This window comes from Barbus barbus (assembly GCF_936440315.1).
Source record: "Barbus barbus genome assembly, chromosome: 19".
NCBI lineage: Eukaryota > Metazoa > Chordata > Actinopteri > Cypriniformes > Cyprinidae > Barbus > Barbus barbus.
In genome coordinates, this window is record NC_136747.1 from 3,780,479 (window position 1) to 3,794,452 (window position 13,974).

The 13,974-nt window shown below is 38.8% G+C and overlaps 1 protein-coding gene across 1 annotated transcript in view; it reads left to right on the top strand.

Annotated features, from left to right (window-relative positions):
- Positions 1 to 7,369: 7,369 nt before the first annotated feature.
- The window catches only part of LOC306885142 (forkhead box protein O6-like), a gene marked incomplete at both ends in the record, with an annotated part of 30,127 nt that continues 23,522 nt past the window's right edge, over positions 7,370 to 13,974 (top strand). The window contains one exon of the mRNA XM_079441497.1: positions 7,370 to 7,828. Within this exon, the coding sequence (XP_079297623.1) occupies positions 7,370 to 7,828 (459 nt within the window). The remainder of the gene's footprint in view (positions 7,829 to 13,974) is intronic.

A 13,974-nucleotide genomic window follows, 5' to 3' on the forward strand; every position in this document is an offset into this window, starting at 1 on the left:
AATTAATGACAAATGAGGACAGGAACAGGAAAACCAAATATGGGCACGAGAGGAGGGGAAACACAAGACACAGGGAAACAAAGTCTGACAGTAACAAATTATTTTAAGTTGAAACAACTATTATTATTTTTTTTACAATGTAAGCAAATTGGTACGCACCTAGTATTTTTGCATTCTCAATTTGTGATACTCGAGGTGCAGAAATAAGGCACTTTAAGCTTTAAATATTATGTTTCTTTTTATTTTAGTCATCAACACACTTGCTTTGCAATCAGATGCGTGAAATCGTGATTTCATATACAATCTGACTAAAACAAACATTTTCATACAATCTACTTATGCTCCACTGTGGGTGCTTAGTTATTATTATTTTTATTATTATTTAGTTTGTGTGTGTGATTTCACTTGGGTAACACTTTTGTGATTTGTGTGATTTCAGTTTCAAGTTTGCACTTTAGTTTAGGGACCAATTCTCACTATAAACTAGTTGCTTATCACCATGCATGTTTCCGACATATTGGCTGTTCATTAGCACTTATAAAGCACATATAAATGCCTTATTCTGTATTATTTTAGATCCATTAATCCACCCCACACCTAAACTTAACAATTACCTTTCTAGCTGTCAATAAGCATCACATTAGGAGTTTATTGAGGCAAAATTCATAGTTAATAGTTAGTTAATAGTGAGAATTGGTCCTCAAACTAAATTGTGACCACAAAATCGCCAACGGAGATCAGGTTGGTTATGTACATAACTGTGTGTTTTATGGCAGTGTTTATGGCAATATTATCATGTAACGCCCTCCAAGGCATCCTGATGGTTTGATGGTACCAAAAATACACTTTAATGACATATATATTTAGGAGCGGTAAATCATACAGGCGCCAAAATGCATTAATTAAGAACATGTTGAAGTTCAAGGAAAGGGGTTGTGGAAAGGTGATTAAAGAGTAAGAGCAGCCAGCAAATCAAGAGGAGGTTATTAAGCTAATTAGGACAAGAGATGCAAGAAGAAAAACTAGACATTTATTACTATTTTGCAGTCGTGATGCTAGATGTCGCAGATGGTTGTTTCTATGTGGTGTTTTTAGCATGGTACCATTATGATCACTAGGAGGTTACTATACTATAAGACCAAAAGAGACCACACGTTTTTATATCTTAGTGTAAACAGGTATCTGATATTTTAGCAAATCTGACTCAGGGGCAGTCGTGGCCTAATGGTTAGAGAGTCTGACTCATAATCCAAAGGTTACGGGTTCGAGTCTCAGGTCCGGCAGGGATTGTAGGTGGGGGGAGTGAATGTCCAGCGCTCTCTCCACCCTCAATACCACGACTGAGGTGTCCTTGAGCAAGGCACCGAACCCCCAACTGCTCCCCGGGCGCCGCAGCATAAATGGCTGCCCACTGCTCCGGGTGTGTGTGTGTGTGTGTGTGTGTGTGTGTGTGTGTGTGTGTGCGCGCGCGCGCGTGCGCATTTGTTCACTACTCACTGCTGTGTGTGTGCACTTGGATGGGTTAAACGCAGAGCACCAATTTCGAGTATGGGTCACGAGTTATTCTGTTAAGTGAACTCTAGTAAATAGTGAATGAGTGAGAGGATTTGGTCACAGGATACGCATGAATGTTTAAAATACATTAATGCCTCTGTGGCTCATGCTGTCTCGTACATGAGTTCAACGCAACTCTGAGATGCTGTGATGGACATAAGTTAACAAGTTTAACATCACTAACCCTTATTTAGATAAAACGTACTACATTCTCTCAATAAGCCATCGTCCATAGCACAGAATAAGCACCAAAGATGAGCAACAGCCTCAGCAAACACCACTAATTAAAAGGGAGTGTGACAGAGACACAAATAGAGGAAGATAACAGGAAGTGGGGTTGGGGACAATGCAATCATGCATCTCGCTGTAAATCATTTTAAGCATATTTATTTGATGGCCTAGATGTGCCTCCCTGTGACGGACCCTTGGTTTGAGCGCAGTGTAATCTCACTGACAGAGCTCTGATGTGAGCGCTTGAGGCTCGCTTCAAACCCAACAGCAACTGCATGTTTACTTTCTTTAATTTGCTGTCAAAGACATTCTCTATCACCTCGGTGAGTGTCAGCGTTAGCGAGAAAAGAGCAATTAAAGATGGAAGATCTGTTATGCAGAGATAGTGTGATAGCTCCTGAAAGCTCAGCTGAGGTTACAGAAGGGTTGTGTGCTGGATGTGTGGCCTACAGACGGACTTTAACATGAGAAGGAGAAAAAGTTTTCCACCATCAGCAGTGATTTTCAGGTTTCCTGAAAGGTTTGTTCTCTGAAGAACTCTGCCTCAGGGCAAACCGTCCCAATGCTGTATATCTTTCAGCAATGATGAAATAAAGAAGCTTTGACTTGGTCTCTTGGATATTTATTCAAATACTTCACCAGCCATATATCTTTAATCTTGACAGGGTCACATCAAGAAGGAATAACTTATTGTACTTTTAAAAGTGTTTCAAATAGTTGTTTCAACTTAAAATAATTGGTTTCCTTGCTGACTTATAATTTTTAGTTTAGTCAACTTGAAATGTTAAGTTACTCAATGTTAATTTAAGGGACAATATTTTGGTTGACTAAAATAAAAACTTTAACAAATTATTTTAAGTTGAAACTACTATTTTTTTAACAGTGTATGTCTATAGATAGATAGATAGATAGATAGATAGATAGACAACAACATACACACACTGAATTGTTGAACAGTTATTTATTATTATTTTTTTTGCAGAATGGAATTGGTGTATACAGTACTTCTAATCATGCCAAAATTTATTTGATAAATGAGCAACTGCCACAGAGTCACAGTGCTTTGAATAGCTTATATTGGTCAAATTAATTGTTCCAAAAAGGGCTTTTGACAAAAATGCCAACCATTTTTAGTTCCTCAAAAAACCTTTCAGTGAACAGTTCTTAAAATAACCACCTTTTTGTTTCTTAAAGTGTAGAACATTTTAAGAATCTGAAGAATCTTTTTCACTATAAAGAACCTTTTTGTGGAATAGAATGTTGTTAAAGATTGGTGTTAAAGGCTCTTCATGAAGCCATCAATGCTACATTCTAAAAATGCTGGGTTAAATACAATAAAAAGGAGTTTAACGTTTAAGTAACTAAATCACAATTACAAATGAAGCTGCGAGGGTGGGTCACATTAGATTAGCCAATTAGTAGTATGCGTCAGCTAGGAAAATGTCTGACAGTCAGGTATGTTGATGCGCTTCAGAAATGTTTCAGAGAGGCCAGGTTGCATTAGTTAAAGGCTACACAATTCTGTCTAAAGTATGATTCCACCTGTCTATAATTTCACATTTCAAGAAGGACTTCTGGAGACTCCTCTACACATTAATGGACCTTGAAATCTTTTTTATGGGCTTATATACTTAACCACTATACCACAGTTCTAATAGAATTTAGAATTTGTTTAGGGGAGATATGGGCTTTATCCAGTGAATATTTCACTTTTTTTATTTTTGAAAATGTATAAAACATGAAACTATTTAACATTTCATTATTAGCCATTTTTATTTATATATTTATTTTACCATTTTGGGACAAAATAGCGGGGCATGTTGTCAAACGCTATTGCATTCATTGGAACTCAATGGAACCTGTCAGAGAAAAAAAACAGTAAAAACATTTTTGTAACAATTTAAAAAAAGCTAAATACCCCCCCCCCAAATTGTATTTGTTTGAACATTAAGAATGTTACATACACATAAATTTATATTCACGTTTTTAATTAAGTGATTTTTGTGTTTTTCCATCTAGATGAATTGGCCGTGGCCTTAAAAAAAGTCATGTGGTGTGACCGTGATTTAACAAAACAATTTAAAAAAAAAGTCATGTTATTATATGTTTATATGTTATATATATATATATTCAAAACCACGGTTTTGGCTTAAAGAAACTGAAAAATCACACCACATGAAATTATCAGCTCCTTTTCCACTCGATAGCTTCATTATATGACATTCTGAATGTATGTTGGCGTACTTTTATTGCATTTTATTTTATTGCATTACTTTTATTTACTTGCTTTATGCTTACACAACCGCAATAAAAATATGATACTGAAATTTTGGTTTGGTGGACAGAATTCACACAAAATGAGTATAATTTAAGGTGTTTTTGAACTAACATACAAAGAGAAAACTCACATTCGCGTAATCGGACGGTCGACAATACATTTTCTATAGCTCTTGTGACAGCTCTTGTGTATTTGCCCTGGGCTCTCTCAAAGCAAATCTGCTCAGCTGGCTCAGGCTCAGTGTTTTCATTCCGTACTGGACGAGTCACACCACATTCCTGTTACAACTTCATTGTGGTGCATAAAAATCTCCTTTCCAAAACCACAGGCCCATGTGTTGTGAATTAAACCTCTGTTTGTTCTCATTTACAGCATTTCTCTCTCTTATCCCTACCTTCCTCTGCATGTACCTCTCGCTCTCCCTCTCTTTTCCACATTTTGTGTGTAAAAGCAGCATTTAATCAGATGAATGCATTCCACTACAGAGCACTGGAGGATTAGGTTGCCATTGACGACCAGCTGTCAATGGTCCACCGTTACGTCACCGTTGGGGGATTTTCCACCCATAAAGGGGGTTACGGCTTTTATACATGCAGATTGGCACCGCCCACCTGTGCCGCAGCACAGCCAATAAGCGCGGAGCGGCGTCTGACGGCAGGCGATGATTGGCGGAGCGCGTCGGCTGGCCCCTCCCCCTGTCAGATTCGATAGAATCTGATAGGCGCGCTGTGGCTCGCGGCGTGGGCGGAATCCCCTCGGTCAATTTATCAGCGAGTCACACACGAGTCGCGCACTTGTTCACAGACAAGAGAAACATTTGCCAAGAGCCTTCGTTTCCAAAAGAAATGCACCCCTCCTCATCCGAAGCACGCTTGGCAGAGTGTTTTTGGAGCTGCGGCGTCTCTCATGGATAATATGATGTTGGGGTGGAGATTACTCTCGAGCGTTTTCTCATTGGGAGCTATCCTCATGTCTGAAATGCATGCATGGCCACTCTGCTCACATCCCTCCGCCTGTCAACGCAACAGGTTGCATTGCATTTCCGAATATGAACGCTGACAAATTATATGAGAAGTAAATTTAGTGCAAAATCTGGAAATATATGGCAAGTTGCTTGGACATTTCTATTATTCACTAGTGTATATGCATACATATACACATATAGCCTATATATAGTTATTATATAACATATATTATATATAACTTATATAGCAATAACAATAAGCTTTTGACATTTCAATAGTAATTATTGGCAACACTTTAGTATAGGGACCAATTCAGTTGCTTATTAGCATGCCTATTATTTACATATGCTGTTTACATATAAAGGACATATTCTGAAGACCATATTCTACATCCCTAATCCTATACAATAGCTTAACTATACAACTACCTTACTAACTATTAATAAGCAGCACATTGGGATTTTTTTTCTTTTTTAAGGCAAAAGTCGCAGTTAGTGGTGAGACTTGATCCTTAAAATAAAGTGTGACCTAAGTAATACTACTATCACTAGCATATATTTCAGATATTAAAAGTACTTCATAATTGCTTAGAAATAGGCCTAGCCCTTATTCATTTGCTACAGGTCGTCAACTATTTTTTACATCCAACAAATGACATTTTTTGCCACTAATATATTTTCCACAGATCCCCATATTGACTTACAGCTAGTATGTAGGCTATATCAGTTGAATCTACCTATGGACTATTCCAGTTGATTGTACCTATAAAGTCTTGCCTAATACATATTCATAACTATTCGGACATTATATAGACGACCTAGTATCGATGACCTGTTTATTAGACTCCAATGTTTATTTGGAAATAGCAACATTTCGTTCTCACTTGATTTATATTAGGCCTATATTGTATTCAATCCAAGTGATGTATAACGATAGTGAAACTGAAAGATGTTAGTTAAAGTAGGAATTGAAAAAGTAATAAATACACTTTTATTTCCATTCAGAGGCTGCTAGTAAATTAACAGCTGATTACAAAGAAACAGCAAATAACATAGAAATAAATGTGAAATTTGAACATATTGTAGTATTTTCTTGTAAAACATGCTCCAATAATTATTTTTATTTACGACTTCAAAAAAATCGGTAACACTTTATTTTACTGTTACATAGTTGCTTATTAGCATGCATATTACTAGAATATTAGCTAGTGCTAATTAAGCACATATTAATGCCTTATTCTACATCCCTAATCTTACCCAATACCTAAATTTAACAACTACATTCCTAACTATTAATATGCAGCAAATTAGGAATATTTTTTGAGGGAAAAGTCGTAGTTAATAGTTAACAAGTGATACCTATTCTAAAGTGTTACCAAAAATCATTTTTTACAGTGTACTAATTGGAATAAATGTTAAAACGACTTGCCATAAGAGATGGACTTGCAAGGAAATTCTGCACATGTAAATCTGTCTAAAGAGGCATGCATGCTGTGTGGTAGAAGATGCGCGTCCCCCGGATAAACCTGTTCTGGAGGGAGTGACTTGATTCAAGCGCCGTCCAATTATCTGATAGCAGCATTTATCCGCCGCTACAGCCCAGTCTAGTCATCCGCAAACAGGCGTGAACCGATGTGGAAGGAATGTTCGTCTGAATATTTTATCTAACGCAGAGAAAAGGGTGGAAAAAACGCGTGTGGAAATTCACAATCGGGAGAAGACGCGGCTGAGTCGCGCGGCTCCATTCACGCCGTGTCTACTATCAGTAATAGTGACTGCGCTCGTGCGAAGAGACACCGCTTACAAATCTGCGGAGAGAGAGAGAGAGAGAGAGAGAGAGAGAAAAGGACGGGAGAGCTCCAGACAAACGGAAACTGTGGCCAGACTCCAGAGGAAGTCAATTGATTTCGCCCTTCTTGATGAGATAGATGTACAAGCGTGTCTGTCAGACCGTCTGTCAAAGCAATCAACAGTTGGTGCGAGCGCGCGATTAAAGGGACTTTGCATGCGCGAGACGCTTCAGTGATGAGTGTGTGATTTCAGCACCTCAGCCCTATGGACACCCGCTTGCGTGTGACTGAATTGTTCAGTAATATGGAAGACAGACTGTTGCACATCGTGATGCATTGGATGCTTTTGCGCGTTTAGTACACCACAGCAGAGCAGAGACACGAGAATGAGCAGTCTGTTCACGGATCCCGGTGCTTCTGCGTTTATTCACGTTTTGCATTTGCTGTAAAAAGACTACAGACAGAGAGAACCACACACAGTCCACCCTCGCTGAATTTAAGGGCGCATTGTTGCTTTTCCCCTTGACCTTGCCTTGTGACGCTCAAAGCAGCATGTTAATGATGGAGAGCAGCGGGATAGACGCGCATCAGGTTGAACTGGACGCCGACTATGAGCCGCACTGCCGCCCGAGGTCGTGCACCTGGCCGCTGCCGTGTCCGGAGGAGGAGAGCCGCGCGCTGCCGGTCAAAGTGGAGCCGCGAAACGTGCCGGCGTGCCGGAGCGGAGGGGCGCCGACGGAGTTCAAGCATCCAGCCGGCGCCCCTGCGCCTATCGCGGCCACCCCTGCGTGCATGTCCGGCGCCGCGCTGGATGTGGCCGGCCAGCTGCGCAAATCCAAGTCGTCGCGCCGGAACGCGTGGGGCAACCAGTCGTACGCGGATCTGATCACGCGTGCCATTGAGAGCACCCCCGAGAAAAGGCTCACCCTGTCGCAAATCTACGACTGGATGGTGCGCTTTGTACCCTATTTCAAGGATAAAGGAGACAGCAATAGCTCCGCCGGCTGGAAGGTACGGTTGACATGCACCTGATCGCGCGAGCGCGCGCGTGTTTGTGTGTGTGTGTTAGAATTGCATGCTCTGTAGGCATTTCGCATTATACAAAAGGCAGTTATTCGCTCGTGCCAGATACCTACATGCACACGTTGAGGGCTGGTCGCTAAATCGTGCATTTGAAACGCTTTCAGAGAGTCGGGGGTAGAGCTAGAGTTCAACGAGTTTTAAAGCGTAATATTGGCCGCGTGTGACGCAAGGATCGCGTTTATGACGCATCGAGCTTGATTATGACGCGGTCAGTGAGATGAGCTGGAGTAGGCAGGTCACCTGGGGGACACGCACGGTCCGGTCCGCTTCCCCGCGCGCGCTCACGCACGCCTGTCTGTCTGCTCTGAGATCTCCAACACGCACCCTCCTCCTCCTAACCCCTTCCTCCCTCCTTCCCTCCCTCTGCCGTCTCCTCTTCAGTCCTGACATCCATCCAAAAGACTATGGGAAATAAAATAGGCGGTGTAAAATTGTAATTAAAACATCACATAATCGAAAGGGTTATTTACTGAAGCAAATGCAACCGCATAATTGCACCACATTGGTTGGCAAAAGAAAAAAAAACGAAAAAAAAAACAAACAAAAAAAAACGCTGAACGTTTCAGCTGTTCATTTTTTGTGTCTTATGGTTCAAAGGTTTTAATTAGATCAGATTTGATAGTTTGAACTGTATGCACATGCTCTCACTGCACAAGCTTCATGGAGAACCCAAGGGAACTCTCTCTCTCTCTCTCTCTCTCTCTCTCTCTCTCTCTAGGTTCCCTCAGCACTAACATCTAAGTTAGAAAATGATAGCCAGACAGCTGAATTTGAATTCTGTTTCTCCCTGTGGTTTGTGGCTTTCTGGCAAGCATTTTAGAGCACCGAGATCACATCACAAAACATCCAGAATGACAGAAAATTATGAAGTCAACCGACTAGAGATATTTATTGTAGCCTTTTATAGATAGAATACAAAAAGCAACCAGAAGAACATTATGTTTTTGTATTAGAGAACATAGCTAATATCCTAGAATTAATACAGAAATAAAAGCTTTAAAATTTATTGATTACATCAGTAATAATAATATCAATATTCATTTAAAAAAACAATCTATTGCTCCATTTGCTCTTGGTCTAAAAGGAAGGTGTGCTCTTGTTTGGATTTATCTCGTCTTACAAAATGTTTTCTTTTTATTTTATTTTTTTTTGGGGGGGGGGTTGGGTTCATGTGTGTGCAATAGTTGATACACACAGGCCTTTTATTACATCATCAAAACAAAAGGAGTTTTTAATATTTCTAAATGGGATATTTCCCTCACGCTTTAAGCCTTGTTTTCTCATTGGATACAGCGGACAAAGAGCTGGGCTAAACTAATCTTAAGCCTGTAGTTTTAAACTGAAATTAAATCTGGTTTAATTCCTTACACGACTTGTTTGCGCTGCCCAGGCATGTGCAGCTGTATGTCGCTCATATGTTCCCATATGGATAGAGATTTGATTGGCTGCTGGGAGGAAAAATGGAGAAAAACAACTTGATTCAATCAAAATAAGGTTGTGGAAAACAGACCATGCTCACACATGTTGGCCTCATAACATTTGGCGGCGGATTTTAATGCACATTTAATTCTGACACATGCAGGCCGTGCGCTCACACAAACAATACACACAACAAACACTAAAACATATTTACTCTGGAATATACAGAACCTCCTTAGCACTCATACACAACATAGATAGCTAGATAGATAGATAGATAGATACATTTACATTTATGCATTTTTTTATCAGTTCTTGCTTTACCTGGGAATCGAACCCATGATCTTAGTGTTGCTAGCGCCATGCTCTAATATTTGAGCTACAGGAAAGCTAGATAGATAGATAGATAGATAGATAGATAGATAGATAGATAGATAGATAGATAGATAGATAGATAGATAGATAGATAGATAGATAGATAGATATAAAGATAGATAGATATAAAGATAGATAGATAGATACATATAAAGCTAGATAGATAGATAGATAGATAGATATAAAGCTAGATAGATATAAAGACAGACAGACAGACAGATAGACAGATAGATAGATAGATAGATAGATAGATAGATAGATAGATAGATAGATAGATAGATAGATAGATATAAAGCTAGATAGATATAAAGATAGATAGATAGATAGATAGATAGATAGATAGATAGATAGATAGATAGATAGATAGATAGATAGATAGATAGATAGATAGATAGATAGAAATAAAGCTAGATAGATAGATAGATAGATAGATAGATAGATAGATAGATAGATAGATAGATAGATAGATAGATACACAGATAGACAGACAGATAGATAAGACAGACAGACAGACAGACAGACATACAGACAGACAGACAGATAGACAGACAGACAGATAGATAGACAGATAGACAGATAGACAGACAGACAGACAGACAGACAGATAGACAGATAGACAGACAGACAGACAGACAGACAGACAGACAGACAGACAGACAGATAGATAGATAGATAGATAGATAGATAGATAGATAGATAGATAGATAGATAGATAGATAGACAGATAGACAGACAGACAGACAGACAGACAGATAGATAGATAGATAGATAGATAGATAGACAGACAGATAGATAAGACAGACAGACAGACAGACAGACAGACAGATAGATAGATAGATAGATAGATAGATAGATAGATAGATAGATAGATAGATAGATAGATAGATAGATAGATAGATAGATAGACAGACAGATAGACAGACAGATAGATAAGACAGACAGACAGACAGACAGACAGACAGACAGATAGATAGATAGATAGATAGATAGATAGATAGATAGACAGACAGACAGACAGACAGACAGACAGATAGATAGATAGATAGATAGATAGATAGATAGATAGATAGATAGATAGATAGATAGATAGATAGATAGATAGATAGATAGACAGACAGATAGACAGACAGATAGATAAGACAGACAGACAGACAGATAGACAGACAGATAGATAAGACAGACAGACAGACAGACAGACAGATAGATGATGGGTGGGTTGGAGCAGACAGAGATCACATGCAGTCAGTGCCATTGAAAGCTGTCTTTAATAACTGTTGTGCAATCCTGTTCGAGAGCGGCTTGTCTAAACTGTGGCAGCCGGTACCGTGTCTCTCGGCTGGCCTGGCTTGGACATTGAGCCTCGCCGTCTTTGGCATCAATTAGCTGCTATTAATAGTTCTGGTTTTGTGTGATGACTCGGATTATGGCTGTTTTACGGCGGGCAGGAGAGCAATGAAGAACACTCATGGCTCATTCAAATGACCAATGCATGCGGTTCATGGAGGGATGCCATGATGGAGTGTTTTACTTTCATGTTCACATTCTTTTAAAGTGTCTCTACGTATCTGTGGTATAACGTGAGGTTTTCAGAGGAGCCCGCTGATGTGAGGCATCTGGTTTAATAGTACATAAAGAGTGTGTCACATCCTGGAACTGGCTGTTGAGTCGTATGAAATCACTAATCAGATTTCCTCAAGCCTTCCAAGTATTTATTGCATTTATCTGTGATTAAAAAAATAAGCAATGGGATGGGGCTCACCGTTAATGCATGCGTGTCTACAGCGGTTTATAGGTTTTTCCAGACACTGAGAATATATGTTGTCTATAGCTTTATCTATAGTCAAAGTAGAATTATATAGCTCAGAGGTTGCTTTTACAAAGAACTTATTGGAGATCTCAGTCATGTTTCGTTTAAACATCAAGGATGTTTTTCCTTGAGATACAAATAGACTGAAATGATCTTTAGAGCTGAAAATGAGTTTAGAGCTGTACAATGAGTAAAGTTCAAAACATTCAGTCTGGGAAGGTATTGGTGAGAAACTTGACTTTTTTTTTGTTAGGAGAAATGTGTGAGACGCAGGAGACTTGAGCAATCTCTTATCTAATCTCATTCCTTACTTGGAAAAATAGTTGAAATATTAAGAAGGTCTCATTTACGATTGTTGTGAATTATCTAGGATATAAATGTAGAAAAAAAGGGGACAGATGCAAAATTCAAAGTTAAAACACGTTCCTTTTATCTTCATTGCTGTAACTTTATAACTTCATTATTGAGTGTCAGTGTGAGAGGAATAGGCACAGAAACTGTAGAGGAGATGTTGAGCACACATAGTAACAAAAGAGTGAGAAACAGACAGAGAAACATGAGCAACAGTGGCAGTCATTTTGTAATTGTTGACCGGGTTCCTCATTCACCCCAGCTGTGGCAGCGCTGGCCAGCCTGGCATTGATGCGGGGCAGATCTCAGTGCCAGGCTATTTGGCCAGAGCCGTGGTTCAGTTGGATGGCCTCAGCTCTGGAGAAACACTGTCATTGTTACTGTGTAGAAGAAGTGACTGCAGCGCAGTCGGCCATACTGAAAACTCAGCATTTTCTGTACAATTAGATTGATAATGACAAAAAAGCATGTTGTACACTTGAAACATTATATACATCATATATACATCATTATATACATACTCATTCTAACATATAGAAATCAGTTAGAATGAGGGTTTTTATTGGAGACAAGATCAGTGGTTGAGATACAGTATGTGAAAGAAAAATCACTGACTTTTTAAGTCTTAATTCGTATTCTCAATAGACCTATCTGATGCACATTGAATACAAAAATAGCAAAATCCATTGTGATTGGCTGTGGGGATGTTGATATATACAAGTATTGACAATAACTGTAATATGTAAAAAATGAAATATCAATATCATGTTAATGCTACAGAAATAATTCAGTGCGTGTACTGCATCTGGTAGACTCTCCAACACAGTAGGTGGCAGTATTGCAGCAAAATGCTGGTTGTTTCCCAACATGCAAAAAAAAAAAAAAAAGAGAAGATACTACTATAGACCCTACTGTACTAATATTGCCTAATGAAATTATGTTGGAGTAGATGGCAGATGAAAGCTAAGTAAGACTAAGGAATTTTACTGATAGCATTACATATTTATTTCAGTTCTAAGTTAATATATAGATTATAGTTTTGGTTAATATGGTAGCATCAATTCTATCAAATTCACACATATGTCAAAACCATGTTTTTCATGTCAGTCAGGTGGTTTCTGAGATGGGCGGTTCTTTGCCAGAATAAGTTTGAAGTAAACCAGACTCTATGCCAATAGTAAGTAAATAGAATAAAATAAAATAAAAATAAGCATTTTTAGTCAGTAAAAATATCTGCTAGAAGGATTTGACTGCAACTGGCAACCTGATGCATTTAAGTTTACTCTTAAAAATGACTGAATTATTTCTCAGCAGGTCATACATATTTCAAAATGACATTTCGCTTCCAGGAAAATGGACCAAACATCTTGCACTCTGGAGTGTATACGGATCTCTGTCCGGTAACATTTTTTAAAGTCGGCGTGAAATTAAAATTCAACCCATGCAGATTATGATCTTATTGTGAATGATGCATCCATATATATGCATCATAAAAAATGTAGCTCCTAATTTTGAATCAAAATGTTAGCTCTGGATCTTCTGGTAAAACAACAGACTCGTCTCTCCAGTAAAATTGTGAGTTTAAACTCCGCCCCTCCACAATCGATGGCAAATTCACGTTCATTTTTGAGTGCACCGGCCACATTTCAAAATGCAGTCAATAACCAATGATTAGAAACAAGTCCTGCCCTACATTTAATAATCCAATTACACTCAAATATACATTACGTCACAATACGGAAGAAGATCTATCGTCACTTCCATGTCTTTGTGACTGTAATACCGCCTCTCACTGAATGGGACGGGAACTTTTCTCCTGCCCAAATGTCCTGTTTCATGAGGAAATATGCTATAAACACAATGCAGTTTGTAACTGTTTTACATTTTGGTGAACTGGTGGTGAATCCAAATTTGTATAATCTCCTTTGTACATTTTCTCCTTACACCCGACTGACAGTAAGGTTTAAAGGTGGAGTTTTTTGCACAAATTCATACGAAATATCCACCGATTTATCAAAAACAAACAAACAAACAAACATATAATTTACTTTTTTTCCCCCCTCTTTATCTTCTTAAAAGAGCCACAATCAGGGGTGGAATGTGTCCAGACAGGAAATAAGTT